The following is a 26,283-nucleotide window of genomic DNA, read 5'->3' on the forward strand; positions in this document are numbered from 1 at the left end:
TTCCTTCCTTCCTTCCTTCCTTCCTTCCTTCCTTCCTTCCTTCCTTCCTTCTTTCTTTCTTTCTTTCTTTTTCTTTCTTTTTCTTTCTTTTTCTTTCATCCATCCATCTTAGTGGGTATGAAGTGGTATCTCATTGTGATTTTGATTTGTGTTTACCTAATGACTAATGATAGTGAGCATTTTTTCATTTGCTTACTAGCCATTTGTACTATCTTCTTTGGAGAAGTATTTATCCAGGCCCTTTGTCCATTTGGTAATTGGGCTGTTATCTTTTTATTGTTGAGCTCCAGGAGTTCTTTATATATCCTAGCTATTAGATCTGTAATATGTAAGTATTTTGCAAATATTTTCTCCCATTCCATGGGTTGTCAATTCTTTTTTTTTTTTAAGATTTTATTTATTTATTTGACAGAGAGACAGCGAGAGAGGGAACACAAGCAGGGGGAGTGGGAGAAGAAGGCTTCCCACCGAGCAGAGAGCCCAATGTGGGGCTCGATCCCAGCACCCTGGGATCATGACCTGAGCCAAAGGCAGATGCTTTAATGACTGAGCCACCCACACGCCCCTGGGTTGTCAATTCTTTTTTTTTTTTTTTTTTTAAGATTTTGTTTATTTATTTGAGAGAGAGAATGAGAGAGAAAGCATGAGAGGGGGGAGGGTCAGAGGGAGAAGCAGACGCCCCGTTGAGCAGGGAGCCCAATGTGGGACTGGATCCCGGGGCTCCAGGATCATGACCTGAGCTGAAGGCAGGTGCTTAACCAACTGAGCCACCCAGGCGCCCCAGGGGTTGTCAATTCTTAATAGTGTCCTTTGACACACAGATTTTAATTTTGAGAAATTTATCTACTTTTTCTTTTGTTGCTTGTGCTTTTGGTGTCATATTTAAGAAACTGTTGCCTAAGCCAAGGTCACACAGATTTATAGCTATTTTTCCACCTAAGAGTTACAGGGTTTTAGCCAATACGTTTAGGTCTTTGATTCACTTTGAGTTAATTTTTGTATATGGTGTGAGGTAGAAGTTCAGCTTCATTTTTTTGCATGTGGAGATAACAGTTGTCTTGGCACCATTTGTTGAACATTCTTAGCACCCTTGTCAAAAATCAATTAACTATAGATGTATGGGTTTATTTATGGCCTCTTCCATTGATCAGTATGTCTATCTTTATGCCATTATTGTGTCCTAATAACTGTAGCTTTGTATTAAAATCTGGAAGTGTGAGTCTTCTAACTTTGTTCTTCTTTTTCAAGATTGTTTTGGTTATTCAGGGTCTGTTGCATTTCCTTGTGAATTTTAGGATCACCTTGTTCATTTATACAAAATTGGTAGTTGGAAATTCAGTAGGGATTGCTCCTAACCTGTAGATCAGTTTGGGGACTGTTGCCATCTTAAACAATATTAAGTCTTCTGATCCATGATGTCTTTCCATTTATTTAGATTTTCTTTAATTTCTTTCAACATTGTGTTAGACTTTTCAGCATATGACTTTTACATTTCTTTGGTTAAATTTATTCCTGAGTATTTAATTTTCTTTTACAAAAAATTCCTTTTGTGAATGAAATTATTTTGTTAATTTCATTTTCAGATTGTCATTGTTAATGTATAGAAATAGTAGATTTTTCTATGTTGACCTTGCATCCTTCAGCTTTGCTTAAAGTCATTTACTACCTCTCAAAATTTTTTTGTGAATTCTTTAGGGTTTTCCATATAAAAGATCATGTCATCTACAAACAGAGGTAGTTTCACTTCTTCTTCTCCAATCTGGATGCCTTTTATTTCTTTTCTTGACCAGTTGCCCTGGCCAGTACTTCTAGTACATTGTTGAATACAAGTGGTGAGAGCAGGCATCTTTTGTCATGTTCCTGATCTTAGGCAAAAAGTGTCTAGTCTTGGACCATTGAGTGTGTGTGTGTTTTTACACACACGCATATTTTAAGATTTGATTTATTTAGGGACGCCTGGGTGGCTCATTCGGTTAAGCATCAGCCTTCAGCTCAGGTCATGATCCCGGGGTCCTGGAATCGAGTCCGGTATCAGACTCCTTGCTCAGTGGGGGGCCTGCTTCTCCCTCTGCCTGCTTCTCCCCTTGCTTGTGTGCTCTCTCTCTCTCTCTCTGACAAATAAATAAAATCTTAAAAAAAAAAGATTTGATTTATTTATTTTGAGAGAGGGAGAGTGTGTGAGCAGGGGGGAGGGGCAGAGGCAGAGGGAGAGAGAGAATCTCAAGCAAATTCCCCACTGAGCGTGGAACCTGAGCTGGGGCTGGATCCCACAACCCTGAGGTCATGACCTGGCCGAAATCAAGAGTCAGACCTTTAACCAACTGAGCCACCCAGGCGCCCCAACTATTGAATATATTAGCTATGGGTTTTTCATAGGTGCCTCCCTTTTTTTAGATTAATGCCATTCCCTTCTATTCCTATTCTGCTGAGTGTTTTTATCATGAAAGGGTGTTGTTGGAGTTTGTCAAATGCTTTGCTTTTTCTGCCTTGTTTTTATAGATGAAATGGTAAGTCATGTTTCCTTGTGCTCTGATGGTTGGATACGTGTGCTATTACCTTTTACCTTGCACGTAGACTTCCTGTCCTGACTGCCCTGCTGGCAGTCCACGCTGTGGTGATTTAGTTGAGGTGCAGGTTGTGGTCGGCATTGCAGGGAAGCCTCACCCTCCTGCCTTTACTTCCTCATCCTTGCCTGGCAGTGCTAGCCTTCTGGAGAGTGTCATGACCCTACTGGTCATATTCCGTTGAGATAGCGTGTTGTCTGCTTTCTTTAAAGATGCTACTGCCAATTGTCCTCCTGCTTCTGGTGCACATGCCTGAAAAGGCAACTGTCCTCCTAACTGTCCTGACTCCATTGTATGCATATAAAGATGCCACTCTGTGGGGCCTGGTACAGGCGTACAAAGAGCTATTTACTGATGCCAGCTGATGGCTCCCAGCCGCTCTTTAGCCCTCATGCCTGTTACACTGGCCTGTTTGCGCCTTGCCTGCTGCATCTTTGGGAATGCGTGCTTTTGCCCCCTCTGGAGACATGGTTATATCCAGGGGCAGGTGCCCCCGCTTGGCCAAGTTTCTCAGTGGAGCAGCTGCTTGAGAAATTGCCTCTTCTAACCTCCAATTAGCAGCCGCTTGTTGAGTGGATGACCATTGCAATGCATCCAGCTGGGGCAAAGGAAGGACTCCCCAGCCTCTCAGTAACCATAATTAATTCCAGTCGAATGAATTTATTTCTGGTGTTAGTTCTGTAAAAGCTAATTGGGTGGGAGCCATCAAGTTGCCAGTCGCATAACCAGTGGGTCCTGTGATTTTCCTCACATGGAGACTTTATCACATGGTGCTCCTCACTCAACTTTAATAACCACTTCTAAAGTCCTGGTCCTTCTTGTCAGTGTCACTCCGGGGGCTTATTCTCTAAGGTGTTTATGTAGCCTCAGTGTCTAGATATTTGGAACAAGTGAGCCTCTTAAAAGTAAAATCAGAGCATATCATTCCTGTGATCAAAACCTCCCGAATAGATTTCCTTCTCACTCAGCCTTAAAAGCCTCCTGCCTGAAATGCATGGTCTGATCTCAGCACGGTTCCCTTCCTCACCACCTTGTTGGTGAGGCCTTCCCTGCCCATCTTACCGAAAATCCTGAATATTCCCTCCCCCTTCCCCCCCAGCTCTACTTGGGGTTCTCCTTCCCGTTTTATTTTCCTCCAAGGACAATCCCCTTTGGGAATGAAGGTTCCACTGAAGGCAGACTGATTCATTCATGACTCTTCCCAGCACCGGGCCCATTGTAAGCGCTCAGTATAGCATTGCTGAAAGAACAGATGGATTTTATCTGTTCTACAAATGAGCAGTGCTAAGCCTAAGAGCACTGTCATTTTGCCCCATGGTACATGACCAGGCAGTGGGAGACCAGACACTGGAACACTCTCTCATCCCTGAAGCTTCTCAGTCAAGATTCCTCAGGCTTCCTGTGTGAAGCTCTTCAGAGGGAGAGCTCTCAGTTCTTAGTCTCTGTAGCCTTTCCTTCCTTGGCACCCACCACACAGTCAAAGCTATGTGGGAGGATGTTGTTGACTGTGTATAATAATTGTCTATTTTGATGTGGCCTGAAGATGAGAGAAGGATGCCTCTGAAGAGTGTTCTTCAACCTTTGCCTCAGTGCTGGAACAGACATCATGTTGGGGCTGACCTCTGGCAGAGGGCAGCATTGTGACCCCCACCAGCTCTCAACCCCACTGTCGTTGCTTTTACTTTTTTACTACGTACTCAAATCTTTCTCTGCTGTGACCCCACAGCAGTTTACTTTTTTCTTCTCCTTCCTTTGGTCTATTCAGGGACTTAATCTTCAGGTCTAGAAGATTGTTTACTTTAAGAATTATTTTAGGAGGTGTGTCTGGGTGGCTCAGTCGGTTAAGCATCTGCCTTTAGCTCAGGTCATGATCGCAGAGTCCTGGGTTTGAGCCCTGAGTGGGACTCCCTGCTTAGCGGGGGGTCTACTTCTCTCTCTCCCTCTGCCCCTCCCTACCGCTCATGTGCACTCTTACTCTCACTCAAAAAGAAAAAAGTTATTTAAGGGAATAAGAATGCCAGTGAAGTTCTTTTTTTTTTCTTTTTTTAGTTTATTATGTTATGTTAATCACCATACATTACATCATTAGTTTTTAATGTAGTGTTCCATGATTCACTGTTTGCGGCCAGTGAAGTTCTTAATGGTGTATGTGTGTTTCTGTTCCCAAGCCCCCTCCTAAGCCATGTAAGTGAAAAAAAACTGAGATCAACTTGTCTCACAGAGGTAGAAATGTCTGTTTTTCTTATTCCACCCACAGATCATCAGAGTGGAGTTGTCTGGCTTTTCGGGATGAACGGGGACAGGAGGTCCTAAAAGGGAACTCCTCAGCTTTTCTCCCCACAATCAGCATTATCTTTTTTTTCTTTCCAGGTTGTGTCAACACTGCTCATAAACATAATCCCAGAGGACCACATCCCACTGAGCTTATCGGGAAAGGCGAAGATCAACGGCAAAGCCTGGGTGCAGGAGTCCCCTCGGCCTGTTCCTGGCTTTAACCCTGACTCCATGTGCGAGTCCCAGGTGTGGCTGCCTAGCTGTGCGGGTTGGAGACATCTAGTCCCAGGTTTAGACAAATCGATTTAAAACAGAGACAGAGAAAGGAAGAATCAGGTGTCATAGTTCAAAAGAGAGGGTGTCATGCTCAAGGTGGTGTCCCTTTTGGTTTTAGAAAGGGTCAGTTGATCGCTTAGCATTTGACCCTCCATATAAACCTCACAGCCCACTTGGGGAGCAGAAGACCTCTGGACTCAGTTCTGCAAAAATTCGGAACCTGTGTTTTCCCTTGAGACCCCTGAGTGGCTCAAGCTCACAGATTGCTATGAGGTTCCACACCTTCCGGCTCCATGCCTCAGGAACCAGGCCTCGGGGCAGAGCACTCCTGCAAGTGAGCAAGATGGTGGCCCCACACTAAAGACTTCCAAGGCCTTGAGTCCCCAACTTATAAGTGTTTTGTCAGAGGGTCTAACAAACATTCCATTTAGAACTGAAGCTGCCACTTTTCTTTCCCTTTAGAGATCATATGCTTAATGTGTGCTACATTATGTGGCTAGCAATCCTTCCTTTAATTAGCTTCTGATGCTTTAACCCAACTCTGGAAAGTACAAATGCCTTAAAAGATGTTAGAAAGGTTGGGCCGCTTGGGTGGCTCAGATGGTTAAGCGTCTGCCTTCGGCTCAGGTCATGATCTCCAGGTCCTGGAATCAAGCCCCACATCGGGCTCCCTGCTCAGCAGGGAGCTGCTTCTCCCTCTTCCTCTGCCTCTCCCCACTGCTCGGGCTCTCTCTCTCTCTCTCTGTATCTCTGTCTCAAATGAATAAATTAAAAAATTCTATAAAAGATGTTAGATTATGTTGTTCTTACTTCTAGAGTCTAAGGGAGCACCTAGGCCAAGGTCGTGGTTATGGAGTTTATACTCTAGATGCTCTCATTTCTAGTCACAAGGTCCTTGAAAAGGGTACTTGACCTCAAGTCAGTATGGGTGGGGTTGTGGTGCAGGGGGACATGTAAAAACAGCGAAATGTTTGTGCACGTGTGTGTGTGTGGGTAGGTATAGTCCCTAGAAAAGAATAATTTAAAAATATTGGTCTATGTCCTCATCTCCTTTATTTAGATAAAAATATATTCCATTTATACCCTACATCTTTCTTTTTTTATTGTTTTTTGTTTCAAGTGTTTATAATTCTAGTTAGTATAGTGTAATATTAGTTTCAGGAGTAGAATTTAGTTTCGTCACTCCCTGCATCTTTCTTTCCATCCAGGACTTGAAGCAGGTTACCATGGAGGGACATACACAATAAGGTTAATAAAACACAGAGAAAGGAGGGGGTGGCTCACACAGGAGGTGTCACCTCCATTCCAGCATTGATGGCTGTCTCCTCCACAGGTGATCATCAGAGAAGGGGAGCTGCTCTGTGGGGTGCTGGACAAGGCGCACTACGGGAGCTCCGCCTATGGCCTGGTCCACTGCTGCTATGAGATCTATGGCGGGGAGACCAGCGGCAAGGTTCTCACCTGCCTGGCCCGCCTCTTCACCGCCTACCTGCAGCTCTACAGAGGTTTCACCTTGGGTGAGTACTAGGCGAGTGGTCCTGGGGCCCTCCTCTCTCCTGGCCAGCACGCCCATTGGGATGTCTCCCTGACTCTACTAGCAGCTTCTGAGGGGATGGGCAGGCTCCTTCTATAACTATGTCCTCCCTTGGCTGCCAACAACAAGTCACAGACCTAGTCCTTCTCTTGCTTGCTACCCCCCCCCCACAGCCAGCATTTCGTCATGCTCCTCGGTCCCCATTCCATTCTCCACCCCAGCCTCTATGGTTTTCTGTCCCTGAGACTGATTTTTCACACTTGAACCCACCTCCATTCTCTCCTATAAGTGTGCTTCCAGAATGCCCTGGGCACTCTGCGCTCCACAAATAGGCCTTCCCTATTGTCAGAACTGCCCACACCTCCCCATACAGCAGGGGCATCAGCATGTTGGGGCAGACCATCGGGGTGATCCTAACAGAGGAAGAGGAACTGCCTTTTTTCCTCCCTGGAAATGAGCACACACCATTTTCACAAGTTGGCCTTGAGAAAGACAGCAAGTGTGCTGTTACTTTCTGAGCCCTTCTGTAGTGTTCCTATGAAGAGCAAGTGACCTGCTGCATGTTGAGCATGAGCCACAGCAAGTGTTGGAATTGTTTAGTTCTTAGTACTCCTAGGACTCTGCTTTGCAGACTTTCTCATGTGCACACATGGTGGGAATCCCACCGTGGGGTCCCTGGGCCTGCTTTAGCTGGAGCTTGTTCACTTGCCTGCAGTGGGGCCTGTATAGTTACAGGATATATGTGAATTTGTGGAAAAGTAAAAATAAGTACAGACACAAAGGTAATTGAAAGTCACCCAGCATTCGGTCATCAGAGATGACCGTTAGTATTGATTTGATGTGTGTCTTTCTAGACCCGCCAATATAAACACATTAAGAAAAAAGTGAGATCCTACCCTACACGGTTTGGCAATCTTTTTCTCCCCATTACGGAATGTATTTACAAATGTTCCTTTGTAAATGTCCTAATAGAAGCCTACATCCTCAGGTCTGGGGCTACAGATTATTCTAGTTGTGTACTGGTACCACAGTTTATTTAACCAGTTCCTGTAATTAAACATTTAGGCTATTTTCTGGTTTTCACTTTATTGTGAAGAGGACCCTTGAACATACAGTCTATGAAAAGTAGAGGAAGATGCCACACCCAGATCATGATGAGGACCACACCCAACAAACCAAGCCATGCCTGCAGCTCTGCTTAGCCCATGGTACAACGAGAAATCAGCCCCTGAGTGCAAAGGCCTTCCAGAGACCACGAGACTGAGAAAGGGAGCAGGGCCAAGCTGGACACAGCTCTGGGGAAAGGGCGGGCTAGAGAAGTCGCCTTCACTCCAGCCTTTACAGCCAGGGGTCAGTGAAGGGGCAGCAAGGAGGACTGGAGCCGACCCCATGGAAGCGCCCGCTTTTGTGATGACGGCTTCCTCACAGAGGGACTGCCTCTTTCCCCTCCTGCTCATACATGTTCTTTAGCCTCAAGCCTCCAGGATGTGGCATTGGGAATTCCAGATATTTTAGCTCAGCTTCTAAACAGTGCAGCTATTGATTTTTCTTCCCATGCAGATCTTGGCTGAGGGACTTCTAGAGTCCAGTAGCACTCACACATGTGGACAGGAAATAGTTGATTGAAGGATGAAGTAAAAAGATGTCCTGCCCAAGGTGAGGAATTCCTCAGCCCTTTGGAGCCAGGAGGGCAGGTTTAACTGCAGTGACTTTCGTCCTGGGGCAGAGCCTGCAGAGGTGGTCCCTGTCACCCAGACTCAGGTGTGTGCGTACGCACGCATACTCACAGCCAGAGAGCTGGGGCCCTGTGATGTGTGACTTCTGGGAATCAAAACCAGGCTGTTCTTTCCCTCCCCCTCTTCCTTCTCCGTTTTTCATCCGGAACCTTGTCTTCACCCCTAGCCCATTCATCCAGTGTGTGTTCATAGAGCTGCTGGCTAAGAGCATAGGTCCGTGACTTGACCCTGGATTTACTTGCTACCCACATAACATATGGCATGTAGATCAAGATTGAGCCTTCATTTGACCATGTGTAAAATGGGGATCAGGATGCTCGGCCCATGAGAAGCACTTCAGAGATGGCGACAGTCTCTTACTAGTGAGGTTACAGGGACAAGTCAGGCCCGGTCCCACCCATGCTTGTCTGTCTCACTTCACAGGGGTGGAAGACATTCTGGTTAAGCCAAAGGCGGATGTGAAGAGACACAGGGTCATCGAAGAGTCCGCCCGCTGCGGGCCACGGGTGAGGAGGGCCTGGGAGGCTACCGCCTGCGGCAGAGGGTCGGGTCTCCCACGGGACAAAACCCATACCCTCCTCCCTTGGCTCCTGCCTCCGACGTGTGCCTTTTCTCATCCTAGGCTGTCAGGGCTGCGTTAAACCTGCCAGAAGCCGCTTCATGTGATGAGGTCCGAGGCAAATGGCAGGATGCCCATCTGGGCAAAGACCAGAGGGATTTTAACATGATTGATCTGAAGTTCAAGGAGGAAGTGAACCATTACAGCAATGAGATTAACAAGGTTAGTCCAGCAGTGTGTGCACTTAGCACCACCATTTTGAATGCTGGTTTTTTAAAAAATTACATTTTGCTTCTCACTTGGGGCCCTGTGGAGCAATTTGACTGTTCGACAGCTAACTAGGTGAGATGTGAGGTGGGTTGTGTAGAATTCATCCTTTTGAAGAGCCAAGGGCTTCGTTCTCTTGCCCAGTTAATGCTGAGAGGGAATGCCTTGCATTTCTTTTTCTTTTTAAATGTTTGTATTTAGGGATGACTGCATCAAAGGGGAGTGAAGAATTCCTCTGGGGCCACTGTTGAGTGAAGGAGCAAAGTGAAGGACCAAAAACACCACAGCTGCATGCTATATAGCGGAGCCAGGGGTGAAGGTGTGGGCTCAAATCCTGGCTCAGCCATGTACTTGCTGTGTGACTTTGGGCAAGCGATATAATCAGTCTGTGCTTTGGTTTACTCTCCTGGAGGTAGGGATATGAGGAGCACCTACCTCACAGGGTGGCTGAGAGGATTAAGGAGCTATTCTACACCATACTCTTGGCACGGTGGGAGCACTCTGGAAGTTCTCCAGAGTCCCTGTCTACTTTTCCACTAAGCCAGTTCTTGTGCAACTGTGAAAGGAGAGGGAAGTCCCTCGACTGGCTAAGACCACAGCCTGGGCTCTGCACCTTCTTGCCCCAGAGCTGGGGAAGAGGAGAGGGGGAGGCAAGGCCAGTGCTCAACAAGAGTCAGCGTTAGCCTGGTGTCCTCTTCATTGGCTCTCGGCTTCCCTTAGACTGCCAAGACCGCAGACCTCTCATTGTCCTTGAGAGATTTTCTTCAGAGGAGCCTTCCCAGCACCTCTCAGAGAACTCGGAGGCTCACCCTCCAGGCTTGACTGAGAATGCTGGGACATCGTCTGAGAAGCATCTCAGGATTGTTTCTTGTCCCTCCAGCTCCTCTCCCCCCCCCTCCACACCTCTCCTGTGTTGGTCTGGATCTCTGTATCCCTAGGCAGAGGTTTAAATAGACTGGGAGCCAGGGTCTCTTCAGGCTCCACCTAAAGGGCTTTGCTCATGTCTGCTGGCCTTGGCGCCAAGGCCAGGCTCCCACGTGGTGCTTGGGCAGCATGTTGGTAAATGTGAGTGTGACACGGACACTGATCCTCACTGCCAGGGGTGCAGGAACCAAGGCCGTGTCTGCTGGGCAGATTCAGAGGGGTACACCTCAGATTTTCTTTTTAACCTGCTCCTTTATAGGATCACAAACTGGATATGCTGGCCCCTCTGGTTCTCCCTTTTTGTTCCCATTTGCCAGTGACAAGAGCCTCAGGCTTCTTGGCAGAGGGTGTCAGAAGAGTGCAGCTTGTGGGGCCGTCATTTGTTAGACTTCTCTCTAGGGGTTCTAGCAAAAAGATCGTTGCCAAATGAGACTTCTTACCTCGAGTGGGATTTGGCACTTATCTCTGGATAAATAATCTGAGTTTATTGCTTCCACATCCTGCGTTTATCTTGTGATTTGGGATTACCTTGGGATTTCAAAAGGGAGTGAAGTCACTGACTTGCTGTGTTTATTTAATCTGCAGGCATGCATGCCATTTGGCCTGCACAGACAGTTCCCAGAAAACAACTTGCAGATGATGGTGCAGTCTGGAGCCAAAGGTTCAACTGTGAACACCATGCAGGTGTGAGCAAAGGCGGGCTGGCTGGTTTGCCAGAAGGGTGGGGTGATGGCAGGAGGCAATTTTCAGATTTCTTTCTGATTTTGAAAGGATACACATTCCATATAAACTGTGGCAAGTACTACAAAATATAAAAGCATATAGAAGTCGATACAGGGGGTAACCACTGTTAACACATCAATATTAGCAACAAACACAGATATGAATGTGTGCATGTGTGTTACCAGTCTTATCTGAGATCCTGTCATGGACTGCTTTTTACATTTATCATTCTATTATCGGCATCGTCCTAGAGGTTTCTTACCCCTGATTTGAGATCCATTACGTCCTCAGATGGTTGCTGTGCTGTTGCAGCGTGTTCACAGGTGTTAATATTTCTTCTTAAAGTCCTGAGGACCGTGGCGAGTGTAGAGCAATACAGGAATGGGCTTAAAATAAGGCTGAACACCACAATCAGGAAGCCCCCTTGACTGAAGTGAAATCCAGACACATGGCTGTCCCCTCGCCCCCATGAATATTAGGTGCTTTTATTCTCTTTTGGCCTTAGAATTTAAGGATCACAATAAATTCCTTTTTCTTGCAGGCCTCAGTTTCTCCATTAGGGCCCTTCGGTCCCTTCCAAGTAGAACGTGATGATTCTGAAACATGGCTTCTTTTACCAACATAGCCCATTTACAACTGACCCCAGACATGTCAGATCTTGATGATCAACAAAAGGAAAACACAGTTCTTTTCTTGAATCATGAGCTCCTCTGGTTCATTTGAAAATCTAGGTCGGCCTTCAAAAACTAGTTTTCACGCAGCTTTTCTTCCAGAGCAGGACTTCGCTCCTCTGCCAGGACAGAGTTTTAGCACACGTGTGGATCTCGAGTTTGCTTTGGGCTTCCTTTCTTCCAGATCTCATGCCTGCTGGGCCAAATCGAATTGGAAGGTCGGAGACCACCCTTGATGGCATCTGGCAAGTCATTGCCCTGCTTTGAGCCTTATGAGTTCACCCCCAGGGCCGGTGGTTTCGTCACTGGCAGATTCCTCACTGGCATCAAGCCTCCTGTATGTATTTTGGGTTTTCTTCATGTCTCTTCTCATTGCCAGGCTCAATGGTAGGAGGCCCATGACCTTTACCAACAACTTTGAGCAAGGACTATTGAGTAATAAATGTCAAGTCATTTGTTGCTTACTCACTAGACCCTATGACCCCTGAGGACCATGTTGTGTTCACCATTGTAATGCCCGAGCTTTCACAAGGCCTGGCACACAGTGCTCAGCGTTTGCTGAGAAATGAAAAGATGAATAAGACCAATCCCAGCTCCACCTTTTCTTGCCCTATCCCTCTTGAAACCATTTCTCAGCTACTTCGAAGGCAGCTAGAGAAGGGGATGCCCTTGACCAGGGTGCTCTCCGTTGCCAAAAGGAACGTCACAGAGATTGGTTTCACGAACCCCCACCAAGAGCACCTCCCATGGCTCCTCCTTCACAGTGGGGAAATCGAGTAGCTGTGTCAAATGTCTAATTCTTCCTTGGTCAACAACAGACTTCTCCCCTAAGAAAAAGATTTTCTCCTCATATTTGTCAGAAATGGCTTTTTGGATGTTAGTACCTTTTGTTCCTTGGTTTCAAGGCATCTCTCTGCAAGATCAGACAGGTTGTGAACAGGACTGGCCCTTGGTTTCAAGGCCACCGACCGCTTCGAGGGCACCTCGTCAGTCCCACATGGGCTCTCCAGTGTCACCCATGGCCTCTGGCAAAGGATGGAGGAGAGAGGATCTAGACCAGAACTTTTTGAACTCTGGTTGTGACCCCTAGTGAATCATAAAAGCACTGTAATAGATAGTGACTGGCATTTCTTTGATGTTTTATTACCAAGTAAGGGATGGGATAGTTTCGTACAAGTTCTCGTTTGAGTTTTATGTCTATGTGCATGTGTGCATATACATTTGCTGAGGACTACTGCAAGTGTATTCTTTACAGTGGGTGAGTGAAAACGTTTGGAAAGCACTGTGCCCCCGGTGACGCTGTGGGGGGCAGAATTCAGGGATATGGGCTGAATGGAAGAGTGATGAGGCCCCGGTGCCGTTTCCATTTGGAAAGTGGGGTGCGAGGCGTGGGGTGGAATGCCCGAGTGCTGGGAGAGCCCCTGGCTCCTGTACACAGGCTCCGCTTGCCCCTCTGCTCTCGGGCAAGGGAGGACAGGCAGCCACGGGGGAGGGCGAAGCCCCCGGGCCAGTGGGCTCCATCAGAGCCAGGGGCCGCAGGAGTTCAGACACGGCTGCTTCCGGAAGCGCCCCGTCCTCACTGGCGCCTCTGGGGCCTGGCCCCACCTCTCCCACAGGAGTTCTTCTTTCACTGCATGGCCGGGCGAGAGGGTCTAGTGGACACTGCTGTGAAAACCAGCCGCTCCGGCTATCTCCAAAGGTAAAAAGCACCTGCTCTGTCACCCCCATCATCTTTTACATTGTCATTGACAGTTCACTTATAGTCCCTTTGGATGAAAAAACTTTAAAAACTGCCATGGGCAGCCTGAGACAGAAAATAGTGGATATTCCCCTTCTAACCGATTGGTAGAGCGTGAGCTTGGAGGTTTATGCAGAGGGCTCCTGCGTTCTGCAGGTGCATCATTCCCACTCCCCTCGCTTCCCCAGGGAAAGTTACGGATCCGGGGAAAGGCCTTGAGCAGTGAGGAGCTCGTCCTCTGCCCTAGGAGGGCTCAGCATCCGGGACAGTGCAGAGAGGGTTCCAGGCCCAGGGGTCCTTCCTGTGAGTGTAATTAGTGTTACTGTCTCTCCAGATGCAGGTGTCACGTCGGGGTGTCCCGGCCCACACCTGCTTGTTTTCTGTCCTCTCTGGAGGAAAGGGAATAAGTAGCCACTCTCATTAGCCTGTTGGGGCAGGTGGGGGGGGAATTACAATTAAAACTGAATAAGGCCTAACTCCAGAGTGCCCAGCGGGACAGGATGGCCGGTCCCTGTGCCCCAGCCTCCCCTCTCTTGGAGGGCAGTGTGGGGAAGCTCGCCTTGGGGAGTTTGGGCCAGCGTTTTTCATAAACCCAGAGAACCTGTGCTGGGAGAAGTGGTGGTAGGAAATGGAGGCGATGGCAACAAGAAATTCCCATGGCTCTTGGGCGTGGTGTGAAGTCCTGTTCTTTGGGAACTCGGGTGACTACTGCACAGGGAGGCAGAGCTGCTCTATCCTGCCCTCAGAGGTTTCCCTGTCTGCTCCAGCCCTGTCCTCTCTCCTGCTTCTGTGTTCCAGAGTCCCCAAAGCTGCATCCCGTGCTTTGGTCCCCTACCCCCTGACTCCCAAAGCTGCGGCCCACAGGGTCGGGCTAGGAAAGGGAAGGGCGGGTTTGGGGTGGACAACCCTGGGTGGCTGGTCGGTGGGGAGCCGGTACAGCTCGGTGAGTTCCTCTCTTGGGAGCATGGATCACATGGCCGTTTCCTTCCATGAGCAGGGGTTACCACCCCACCTCCCATTTCTTAAACACCACTCAACAATACATGTGTAACGTTGAAAAAGCTAAAGAACAAATGACCAAATAAGTCTGGTGTTGGGGGATCCCTGTGTGGGGTGGGAGTCCCTGAGGCCAATTAAATGCAGTGCGGGAAGGAGGAGGAGGTATGGGGTCCTGCTTGGAAGAGTGGCAGCCACTGGGGTAAAGGGCACAAGCCTCCGCAGGATCCACCTGCCGGTGGGGGGTTGGGGTGGAGAGGTCACGTGCAGGGCTTCGGGCAGGGTGGATTGAAGGGGGCCAGCCTGGCTGTGGTGGAGTTCCAGCCAGATGTCGGAAGGTTGCTCCCCAAGGGTGGTGATGGAAAGGAAGAAGCAGCTGGGGCGAAGACAGAGCCACTGGCTGAAACGCAGGAAGATGAGGCAGGGAGGTGGCAGATAGACCTGGCTGAGCTTGCCGGAGTGGCAGCACAGGGGCACGGTGGACAGAGAGGAGAGAGGAAACGTGGGTGGTGGGAGGTGTCAGCAGCAGGGTATTCAAGTAGCCACAAGTGTCAAGTGGACCTCTTGACAAGGCCTGCTGGTCAGGAGAGGCCTGGACCTGCAGCCTTGCAGGGCCGTAGCTGGTGCTGAGAGCTGAAGCTCCATGGGCAAGGAGCAGAGCAGAGGGCACAACCAGCACTCCGGCATTTTCAGCACCAACCTTGCCAGACCCTGGGCTGGGTGCCAAGAAGACAGTGGTGACTAACACTGAGGTGTGCTAACCTTGGAGCTTGGGGGAGCAGTGGTTACTAGAAAACCTCCTGTTAAGGTGGCAGGAAGAGACTGAGGCAGAATGGCCAGAGGTCGGCTAAGGAGCCAGCACTGGGTAGCAGGGAGAGAGGTTGAGGGAGACAGCTGACCACTGGGAACACTGGAAAAGGGGCACCAGGTTAGGGTTAGCACATCAACATTTAGTTCCCAATGTGCCCTTCGTTTCCGTGGCAAATCTCTGGACTAACCACGGTGGGGGAGCATTGGGTGGGTAGACAGCCCTCCTGCCTTACCTACCTTGTGGACCTAAAGATTCCGTCCTTGGGGAGCTTGTTAATGTGGGACAGTGAAAGGCAGCAGCCCCAGCTGCTGAGGCTGGACACAAGAGCCAGGGCCGAGGGGTGGCGGCGGGGCTCTCAGTCACACGGCTGGCAGCCTCCTCCTCCCAAAGAACTAGGAGGAAGTGCAGCCCCTGGTCCGGAGCTGCTGTAGCTCAGAGCCTGTGGCATGGGAGCCTTGCTCGGCTGCCTGCACAGCAGCAGTCCCCCTTTCCACTGTCCACTGCCCTGGTCTCCGTACAGGTGCATCATCAAGCACTTGGAGGGACTGGTCGTCCAGTATGACCTGACTGTCCGCGACAGTGATGGCAGCGTGGTACAGTTCCTGTACGGGGAGGACGGCCTGGACATCCCCAAGACGCAGTTCCTGCAACCCAAGCAGTTCCCCTTCCTTGCCAGCAACTACGAGGTAGCAGGCCCGGCCCGGCGCCTGGGGCTGGTGGGGCCCCGAGCTGCGCGGTGGGCCTCGCGCCCTGAGCTTTGCCGTGTGGTGAGAGTGAGTGCTGCACAGCAGAGTGGGGAAGGGTTATAAAGCCCTGTTCGATGCTTTGAAGCACTTGACGTTTTCACACCCACTCTGGGGGCACTCATCACATGGGATGGCAGAGAGCACGCGCACCCCTGGAACAACAGCTACCATCTGGGGTGCTGCGTGCTGGGCCCTAAGCTGCAGTGCACTGTGGATACTGCCTGCTTTTATCCTCACCACAGCCTGGAGGAGTAGGTGCTCTTCTGTCCGTCCTACAGTGGAGGCAACGAGTAGTGGAGCGTACGCGCCTAGCTGGTGTGTGGCAGAGCCTGGGTTTGCACGCAGGCCTCGCTGACACATAGGCTGGTGGTTTTCATACCATACCTTACTGCCTCAGAAATGCCCGTCACCCCATTGTGCAGTCTGATACCAAAGCCGTCGTGACCTGCTGTGGCCAGGCGGCGGATGGCAGAGTTGAAGGTTGCACTCCGGCAGTGGCTCCTTCCCATCCTGGTGCCTGTCCCAAAGTTTGGCCATCACTTCCTCTCCTCCTTTCTCTCTAGAAACTGCCCCCCCCGACCCCAGGTTCTGGAGGGGCTCTGAATGTGCTGGTCTCCTGCCTGTTTTCCCTGCAGCTCCTAAAACCACCAGCTCCCAAGTCCAGGATACAGAGCGAGGGCCCTGGTTAGCAGTGGGTGCTCAGCCCTGCTGAGAGGCGTTGTGAGGGCCCCACACAGACCATCTTGGTCCTGTGAAGTTGTGTGACGTGGCTCTTGGGCCATGCCCTCCTCTCTTTGATCTTGTGTGTGTGGTTTGTGTGTTTGTTTGTTTAGGTGATAATGAAATCGAAGCATCTGCATGAAGTTTTATCCAGAGCAGATCCCCAAAAAGCTCTCCGTCACTTCAGAGCCATCAAAAAATGGCAAAGCAAGCATTCCCACGGCCTGCTGAGAAAAGGCGCCTTCTTGAATTATTCACAGAGAATTCAGGCAGCTGTGAAGGCCTTGAACCTTGAGGGTGGGAACCAGAATGGCCGCAGCCTTGGGACTCACCAGGTGACTTGGGGGGTGGCTGTGTCCTCAGTGTGTGGAGCATATAGGCCTCAGTCAGGGATTGAGGAAACAGGTTAGTTTCCTAATAGTGGGTGTCCTAGTATAAGCTGGCTTTATTCACTGTTAGGAAACAAATGGAAACAAATTCCTCAAATAGGAACTCTACAAGGGTGTGGGCAGGGTTTGGGGAAACTGGGGCTGGTAACTTGGGTCCTCCCCACCCCAGGTGGGCAGGAACGGAGAGCACCAGGAGGGGAGAGAGTGGCTGTGTGCAGTAGGGAGGCATGGCCTACTCTGAGGCTTCTTAGAGAGGGAGGGGGATAAATGCCCAGCTTCACTCTTCTCCCATCTTCCCTTCTGTTGCTGGGGCCTCCCATTCGGCAAACCCAGCTGGCAGCCAGGAGGCGGGGGTGGGGGGCACTTTGAAGCAGTTGCTGTGGGATAGTTTTGGGGCATCAAGTGTGTGAAAGCCTGGATGAGGGACAGACAGGTCCTGGTTTTGCCTTTCACCCTAGCATTATTAATGGTAGTTCCTCATTCTTCTCGGAAGGAATTCCAGTTTGGATGGTAACTTTCCATGGTCACCCTGCCTGTGTTTGAACGGGCCAGGATGAAGAGCTCGCAGAGGTCAGGCAGTATGTGCTGGGATGGCTTCTGTTGACCCCTGTCCTAAATGTTGAGATGGGTTTCTCGGTGCAGGCTGGTTGTGTCTCCTTCCCCTACTCCTCTTTGGAGCCAGTGCCTTTGATCTTCCTTATCCTCCTGGATGTCCCAGGAAGACAAGCCCATTCCTGGTTTCCTCCCATGTGGCTGAGGCCTGTACTTCCTTTCAGATCTTGAAGATGTGGGGTGAGTTAGATGAGCAGAGTCGAAGGAAATACCAGAAGAAGGCAGCTCCTTGTCCTGACCCTAGTCTGGCTGTTTGGCGCCCAGACATCTACTTTGCATCGGTGTCAGAAACATTTGAAAAAAAGATGGATGACTACAGTCTCGAGTGGGCATCTCAAGCAGAGAAGAGTTACGAGAAATCAGAGCTTTCCCTTGACAGGTAATGACATTGACTTGTTACAGGGCATGTGCAGAGGGAGAATCTGCTTCCTTACCCACTCGAGAAGGGAGGGCAGCCTCCTGGGTTTGAGTCTTCAGCAAGAGGGAGGGAAGTGAAACAGAAAGGGCACCTTGCAGGCCCAGAGGGCTCCAGGACAGGCAAGAGCAGGGAGGCAGGAGTGGACACCCGGCCTGGCCCAAGACAGAGGAAAATGCTCTGCTGGATGGGAGCTTGCCGAAATGACCTCTCTCGAGCTTGGTGTGGTGGTCATGGCTAATTGAGAGGCAGGGAATCTGCTCACCATTCAGCAGCTTCTAACTCTGACCCAGGGCAAATCATTCATGGCCCTGTGACATCATGCATGGTCCAGCCTTTCATGAGGGGTTGGATGTGATGGCTCCAGTGTTCCTCTGAGCTTTGGAGGCCAAAGTCTTAAGCAAGAAAGACCACATGCAGTCCTCACCTTGGACTTGTTCACCAATAAATAAATAAGTATGGAAATTGTGTGGTCTAGGTGGGTGGGAAGCCAGGCATATACCAGCACTGAGTCACACTGGATTAAAACATCACAAGTGCCTCCAAGAAAGGCCTGCTGTGGGGTTTGTATGGAGCAGTTCCCTAGTCAGGGGATCCTTTCCCCTCAGCTCACTAAGTCTAGCCTGCAGAGCTGGAAGACCTCCAGGGTATGGGTATGGGTATGGGCCCTGGCCTGGCCTGGCCGCTCGTCCTGCACCTGGTGAGACTCACAGGGTCCAGGAGGGGGACTGCAGGTGGAAGATGGGCATCAGGGCAAATGAGTGAAGGCAAACGCATGAGGGGAGGAACTAGAGGGGAGGAAGAGGGCTCTCTCTTTGCCCCTTAATGTGGTTTCTCTAGTCAGGCCTAAGAGAGGCCCAGATAGAATAAATCATGCTGGGTTCTCACAGATGCCGGCAGGGCTTTCCCTGTAAGAGCAAGATCCTAATGCCCCTGCCCCCTTCACCTGCCTCCATGCAGCTCAGGGCACTGGCCATTTGCCTTCAGAAGGACCGGGGGTGCTGCAGCAGGAGCGGGGAGAGGTTAGCCCTGGGGAGCATCACTTGGGTTCACAGAGCCAAGGAGGGAGGCGATTCCGCCTCAGTTGCTCTCACAGGGGACCTGTTAACAAGCAGCAAGCTCAGGGTGAAACTCCACAGTTCTGGAGGTACTCCTCTGTCAAGTACCCAAACCTGGTAAGTACCCAGACCTCACTGGTTTGAAGTAATTGGGAGAGATGCACAGCAGGTTAGAGAAAAGTCGTCTTTTTTTTTTTTTTTTTAAAGATTTAGTTAATTTATTTATTTAGAGAGTGAGAGCTCACATGTGAGTGGGGGAGGAGGCAGAGGGAGGGGAAGAGAGTCTTAAGCAGACTCCTCTCTGAGTGTAGAGCCCAACACAGGGCTCGATCTCACGACCCTGAGATCACTACCTGAGCTGAAATCAAGGGTTCAGATCCTCAAATGACTGAGCCACCCAGGTGCCCCCAAGAAAAGTCTGACTTGTAAAAAGCACTTCCTTAGGGGACACCTGGGTGCCTCAGTTGGTTAAGCCTCTGCCTTCGGTTCAGGTCATGATCTCAGGATCCTGGGATCAAGCCCCATGTCAGGCTCCCTGCTCAGTGGGGAGCCTGCTTCTCCCTCTTCTGCCCTTCCCTCCCCTCATGTTCTCTCTCGCTTTCTCAAATAAATAAATAAAATCTTTAAAAAAAATAAAAAAATAAAGACACTTGCTTAGAAATGTAGTATTACCACTTTCTCTACATTCACACATGCGTGCATTTAGTCTTCATGGGTTGAGCCCCTTCCTTGTTCCATGTGCTGGGGTAATGCAGTGTTCCTGTGGCTGTTCTGAAAGAGCCAGCTTTCATAGGAAGAATGGTTAATAAATCACAAAGCTGCATAGCATGCACGTTTCCCATGTGGCCTGCAGCCGTTTGCACCAATTAAGAAGACAAACGGCCCCCTTTCCTCCCTGACCCCATATCCCCATAATTGCTTGGTGAACCTCTTCCTAGTTTGTAGAGTGGGAGGTGGGGAAAAAAGAATTAACAGAGGAAAACGCGAATAGCAGGCTCGGAAATCCTCACTGCTCAGGGGGCTCACTGTGACTGGTGCCGAGTGGGTGTGTGACGTCCTCAGGGCAAACATGAGTAGCCCGAGCATGGACATCTAGAGCTTCAGTCACCCACCTGGGATCTGTACTGAGTCATTTAGGTCATCCCAGGGTCAGTAGAGGGATTTTAAGGATTAGAAGGATCATTTGCCTAGGAAAAACAAGTCCAGAAAGAGGGAGAGCTAATAGTGCCATGGACCCTGGTTTTGGGTGGCGTTGCAGCTCCTAACAGGTGGTGTCCGAGCTCCTAACCTGTGCCCCCCCCAACCTGCCACCCCATTTCAGGTTGAGGACCCTGCTGCAGCTGAAGTGGCAGCGCTCACTGTGTGACCCGGGTGAGGCCGTGGGCCTGCTGGCTGCCCAGAGCATTGGGGAGCCCTCCACGCAGATGACCCTGAACACCTTCCACTTTGCTGGCAGAGGCGAGATGAACGTCACCCTGGGCATCCCAAGGTATGGGGCTGCAGGGGTGCATAGGGTGGGGTCTGTCCTAAGCCCACTCCTGGGGAGGAAGTCATTTAATGAGAGAGAGAGAGAGAGAGAGAGGGTGGAGGGGAGGGAAGTGGGCATCTCGTCAAAAATGGGGATTAGGGTTGGACTTTCTGGAGCCCAGCTGGTTTCTCTGGCTGGATCCATGCCCAGGCCTCTTAGAATCTCTGTGTATCCCTCTGCCAACTCCTGTATCAGCTACCTGGGATGTTTGTGAAGTTACACTCCTGGGGTCAGGACTCAGGAACGGAGGCTATTAGCAAGCCCCATGCACCTGGTTGCCTAACTCCGGGAGCACCATTCACCTAGACTGTGACCTTCAGTGGCCCTTCCGGTAAGCGTGTTCTCCTACAGCAGGAGGATGGCCGCTGGGAAAGAGGGAAGAGTGGGAGACCCACTTGCGTTCAATACCTGGCCCTGCCACTTTCTAGCAGAGAGATTTGGGTTCCTCAGCTTCCCTACCCTCCATCTGTGGAAGGGAAGAGGCCAGGGCCCACCATGCAGGGAGGCTGTGTCGGCTGACAGAGCTCACGGGCAAGGCCAGGAGCATCATGGTGCCTATACGTTACCCATCCCTGCATCTCTCATCCCATAAGCTGTTAGTAAGCATCCAGTGTGGGCATGGCACGGGTGATAGGAAACAAGAATAATACTAGCCTGTCCTAAAAACTGACAGGAGCGTCACTTGCTGTCGCTCACAGGGCCAGAACTAGGACTTTCTGATCCAGCATATTTCCTTGCAAGATCCCCAGGCTTCTCAGACCCCTGAAGAGCTCTAAAATCTTGATAAGAAAGGCCTCACACAAGTAGGGAATCTGCGTACTTCTTGTGATTAGATGTGCCCTTATTCTGTGACAGATTGAGGGAGATTCTCATGGTGGCGAGTGCCAACATCAAGACGCCCATGATGAGCGTGCCCGTGTTCAACACCAAGAAAGCACTGAAGAGAGTGAAAAGCCTGAAGAAGCAACTCACCAGAGTATGCTTAGGGGAGGTAATTGTCTCTTGGACCTGGCTGTGCCCTGGGTGGTGGCGTTTTCCTGCATCTTCATCTGTGAAGAACAGAATTTGCTGACTGTTCAGACTCCCACGAATGAGGGAGAAGCTTTCTCTGCCAGGTGCCAAGCAGGGAGGAACCAGTAAGCTTTAAAAGTAATCATCAGTTCTGCAGCATTATCGAGTGCCTTGAAAATGCTTCCTGCGGTAGCTTACCAGCCCTGCTGGAGTCTGCTGCCTATAGCCTTGGGCCGTCTTTGGAGGTGACCTACTGGCTGTGGGCCCCTGTGCCCTGAGGATTCACACTGGCAGAGCTCAGTTGGGTTTCTCTGGGGACTTGGCCTGTGGCCCCTGCTTTTACCCCTTAAACCCTTGGATTTCCCAAAACCCACTTGTCATGCACAGTTCCCTGGGACTCAGGCAAGCTGGGTTCTCTCTGTCCATCTGGTTCAAGGTGTTGGAGAAAATTGATGTCCAGGAGTCGTTCTGTATCGGAGACAAACAGGACAAGTTTCAGGTGTACCAGTTGAGGTTTCAGTTCCTGCCACATGCGTATTACCAGCAGGAGAAGTGCCTGAGACCTGAGGACATCCTGCACTTTGTGGAAACAAGGTGAGGACTCCAGCTACATTTATCGTTCGATTCTGTCGTGGGCCTTGAGTGCTCCAGGCCATAGGCCTCCTGGAGATTGGACGCATTTGTCTAAATGCGTCCTTCAAGGGCAATGTTGGGGAAAACAGCAGGCCCTACAGCCCAGTTTGGAAACCTCTCTCCTGATCCAGCTTGTGGGTGTGACTGCATTCACCACACACCACTTCCTGTGACTTTTCTTCTCTCTGGTTGACGAGTCAGTCTTGTCTTCTCGGGTTTGGAGGCTTTCAGATGTGGAAATATGTGTACTGGAAAGAGGATGGAGCCCTGTCACCGTGGTGCTGTGGTGAGGGCAGACCAGCTCGCGGGAGTGATTTTTGAGAAGATGTTCCAGGCCACATCCTGTGGTTCCCAATACATTTATATTCTGTTTAATAACAGGCAGTATGCCGATGGCATGCTGCTTTTAAGCCCCAGGTCTATAGCTGGGGTTCCCGGCAGCTGCTTACAGGTAGGGAGAAAGAAAATCCTTCTTCTCTCAAGTGCAAGTTACTGCTGGGCATCTGAAAAGCACAGGCCACCATGCTGAGTACATAGGAGTAGGGTGGTGGGTGTGCCGGGGCTGAGGTAAGCCAGGAAGAGCCAGTGAGGCACGTCAGACTCACCCACTGACCCTTGATCACGCCGCGCAGACTCAGATGGCTGCAGGGCCCCTCAGGGGACAGGCCAGTGAAGCAGGCCAGGAGGCCCCCAGCAGGCTGGAGAGTGCAGAACCTGCCTTGGGGGAACAGGAATGTGGGTCAGGGTGGTCAGATCTTCTGATTTTAAAAAACCCAAAAGCCTCTCCCTCCCCACCCCCATTTTTTTTTTTTTTTTTGGTCTTTGGTTATTTGGTTGCTTGCTTTTGCTTTTATAAATAAGTCTTCTAATTTTTAAATACCAGCAACTAATTCATCCATTTTCAGAAACTTGGTAAGGCCCAAATAGATCCCATCTATCAGTAGGATTCGGTCATAGACCACCAACCACTGCCTGTAACCTAGACCAGCTCTCAGGCCCTCCGGAGCCTCCCTGAAATGGAGAACCAATGGGGTAAAGTAGAGGCAGAGCCAACTGCATTCAGTCATCCCACCAACCTTCACTGAGTGATGCACATTCATAGATGAGTCACGGATGCAGCATGGCCAGGAGAGAGCAACTGCTCTGCCATTGGCCCTCTTCTTCCCTCTAACCTAAAGATGTGAGCTGGCTTCAGGCCAGCCCTCCAAACATGTGGCGGCGTTCAGGATGGTGGGTATTATGGCAGGTGAGCTTGGAGGGGAACCCATCCCCTTGGAAGGGGGCCGCTGCCAGGCAGATCCTGTCCCAGTTTACGTGAGCCTGGGTGAAGTTGTTGCTGGCTAGGCCTTGGGGAACACGTGCATTGCCATCGGCCCCGGGGGGAGAAGGTTCCTTTTACCAGGCAGACCCAGTGCTCTCGTGATGCTGGGCCATGTCACAGGAGACGTGTCTCCAGCCTGCCGGCTCATTAATTAACTTGGAGGAACATAACTCCCAAGAGCACCACATGTTTTGTGCTGGCCAGGCAGCCCTTTTCTGAGAAATGGGAATTAGGATCACATGGCTTCTTGAGAATTATCAAGAGCAGGCGGAGTTGGATGGTCTGCCCTGTTTCTGTTCACCTAGGACTTCCGCCTGCCACGCCGGTAGGGCAGTGTGAGGCCGGTACCAGGCTGTGCTTAGAATTCTTTCTTTCTTTCTTTTTAAGATTTTACTTATTTATTTGACAGACACAGCAAGAGAGGGAACACAAGCAGGGGGAGTGGGGGAGGGAGAAGCAGGCTCTCTGCTGAGCAGGGAGGCCGATGTGGGGCTCGATCCCGGGACCCTGAGATCATGACCTGAGCGGAAGGCAGCCGCTTAATGACTGAGCCACCCTGGGCGCCCCTAGAATTCTTTCTACTTATATTATCTCAGGAAATTGAAAAATCCATCACTTTGAAAAATTTTTTTTCTTAATGAGGGACAGCCCTGGCTTCTTCCCAGAAGTGAAGTACTTTTTCAGCTCCTAGTTTGTATTTGCTGGTGCACTTGAAAAGCTATGATAAACAAAGCCATGTGCAGTAGCTCTTAGCTACTCCGCGACTCTAGTGGATTGGGCCAAAGACAAGAGAAGGAGCAGTGTGTGAACCGGGGTGTGGTTTGGACTGTCCTTGACAGGCCTGGGCAGCAGAACGGCCACATTAAGGCCTCTTAACAGACCACAAGGAAATGTCAGTGTGCTCCCAAGAGTGACAACCCCCCTCCTTCCTTCCTCCCTTTCCTCCCCCCACCTCCTCCACTTCCTTTCCTCTCTCTACTCCCCTTCCCTCCCTCCCTCCCTTCCCTTTTCTTCTCCCAGCTATAGACCATGAGACTATTTTGACAATAGATTGGAGAAGAGAAAAAAAGAAACTCAGAGGCACGTCTCTAGATGGAGATGTATAAGCCTTGAAGGTTAACTCTTAAGTATTTGTACCGATGTCTGTCACTTTGGATGTTAGTCTGTCATCTGGAAGGTGGGCCGGGGGTGGTGAAGTAGAAAGACCCCCGAGCTAGGAGTTGTGTGGTAAGTTCCGGCCTCCTGTCCCCAGCCGTGAAATGACCAAGCTGCTGGTGCACGGTTATGGCTTCTGTGACGCCGACTTTGCAAGCCGCAGGTGCTGGAGCTGTTGCCAGGCACTCTTGGAAACAGCCAGGGGTCATATTCTCTGTTGGCGATCATTTCTGTAGAATGGGAGGTGTCCCTGCAGCCTGTCCCTCTTGTACCCTTTGGTTTCCACCGTCTGACAAACAACAAAACCTGCACAGAGCCGCCATCATGGGCCTTCAGCTCCCTTGCTCTTGGCAGAATCACATAAAGGCAAACTGTGTGCGCCCGCAGGAGGATTCTGGCACACTGGTAACGTGTCTGCCACTTACCGGTCAGGGTTCATTCTGCTTCCTCACCTTCTCTCATGTTCTCCAGCAGTTTTGTTCACTGAAAGAGGCAGGCTGGGCAAAAGGGAGTCCCAGCGAGGGGCGGATTAGGGAAGGTCTCCTTGGGGCCTTCCATCTGCACTCAGATCCAAACTTGGGGGTTGGGTGCAGCTCCAACAGGTAGAGAAGGGGCTGGGGAAATTGCTGGAAGAGGATGCACCAGGGCTGGGGGGAGCAGATGGGCATTTGCGGGGTGGGCCAGTTGTGGAGTGCTGGGTCAGGGGAGCCTTGGGGGGTGACACAGCCGGCCGCAAAGCTACGGGCCTAGAGATTCTGAGGAGTCAGAGCAGCAGCCCCCATGCAGTGGGAGGAAGCGAACAGCTCCTGTTGAGGGGAGGGAGGCAGCAGGCCTGGGGCTTCCACGTCCCCGTCTGTCCCGTTTCCTCTCCTCACTGTGCAAATAGGCTCAGGTCGGGGTGGGAATGTCCCACCGTACAGATGAGATCAAGGCCTTCCTCCCCGGTCTCTGGCTGAATGCAGACTTGAACCAGAGCGTGGCCTTCCAGAAACCTCTCTTTCACCCCCTCTTCTCAAGTGAAGCCTGGCCTTCCCTCGTCTGGCCCTTGACCCCATCCCCAGCACTCGGTGACCAGGCTTTTCCCTGGATTGGTGGGTGAGGAGACTTTTCTGCCAAAGGCAGAAACCTCAGCAAGAACAGTTGTCTTTTGCTATTAATAAACCAAACAGTAAATATTTGACCTGCCTACTTAAATTTAAGACAGCACTCCTGTATTTTCTGTATTTTCATCCTTGCTTTGCTCCCAGGGCACCTGATACACACATTATAGGCACTGAGACAGTCCAAGATGGCTGGGTGGCTGGCTAAGGGACCTGATACTTAATATAATTAAAAGCAATCCATTTTGGCATGCTGTTCTGGCCTGAAGAAGAAGACAGGCAAGAGATTATGTGAAAAAAAGCGGGGGGTGGGGTGAGGCCTTAAGGGAGCTTAAAAATAGAAAAGTCAGAAGGAAGAGGCAAGGGGCCATGAAAGGCCCCCTAGGCTCTGCAGTAAGTTGGTTCTTTTAAATTGGTTTGGTTCCAACCCATCAACATGATTTATGGCCACAAAGTAAGTCATCATTGCCTTCAAAACTCTGAAGAACTCTTGCACATCTTAGTTCTTCCGTCAAATTGTCA

At 50.3% G+C, this 26,283-nt stretch overlaps 1 protein-coding gene across 1 annotated transcript in view; it reads left to right on the forward strand.

Annotated features, from left to right (window-relative positions):
* The window catches only part of POLR1A (RNA polymerase I subunit A), a 75,177-nt gene that overhangs the window by 41,401 nt on the left and 7,493 nt on the right, over nt 1-26,283 (forward strand). The window contains exons 15-27 of the mRNA XM_025868244.2: nt 4,935-5,084; nt 6,448-6,631; nt 8,808-8,890; nt 9,007-9,165; nt 10,720-10,818; nt 11,713-11,865; nt 13,145-13,227; nt 15,594-15,759; nt 16,653-16,874; nt 17,705-17,919; nt 20,335-20,502; nt 21,397-21,532; nt 21,989-22,146. Coding sequence (XP_025724029.1) covers nt 4,935-5,084; nt 6,448-6,631; nt 8,808-8,890; nt 9,007-9,165; nt 10,720-10,818; nt 11,713-11,865; nt 13,145-13,227; nt 15,594-15,759; nt 16,653-16,874; nt 17,705-17,919; nt 20,335-20,502; nt 21,397-21,532; nt 21,989-22,146 — 1,976 coding nt within the window. The remainder of the gene's footprint in view (nt 1-4,934; nt 5,085-6,447; nt 6,632-8,807; nt 8,891-9,006; nt 9,166-10,719; nt 10,819-11,712; nt 11,866-13,144; nt 13,228-15,593; nt 15,760-16,652; nt 16,875-17,704; nt 17,920-20,334; nt 20,503-21,396; nt 21,533-21,988; nt 22,147-26,283) is intronic.

Source organism: Callorhinus ursinus, unplaced genomic scaffold, assembly GCF_003265705.2.
Source record: "Callorhinus ursinus isolate GAN/ISIS: 27379988/994484 unplaced genomic scaffold, GSC_fseal_2.0 scaffold10, whole genome shotgun sequence".
Lineage (NCBI taxonomy): Eukaryota > Metazoa > Chordata > Mammalia > Carnivora > Otariidae > Callorhinus > Callorhinus ursinus.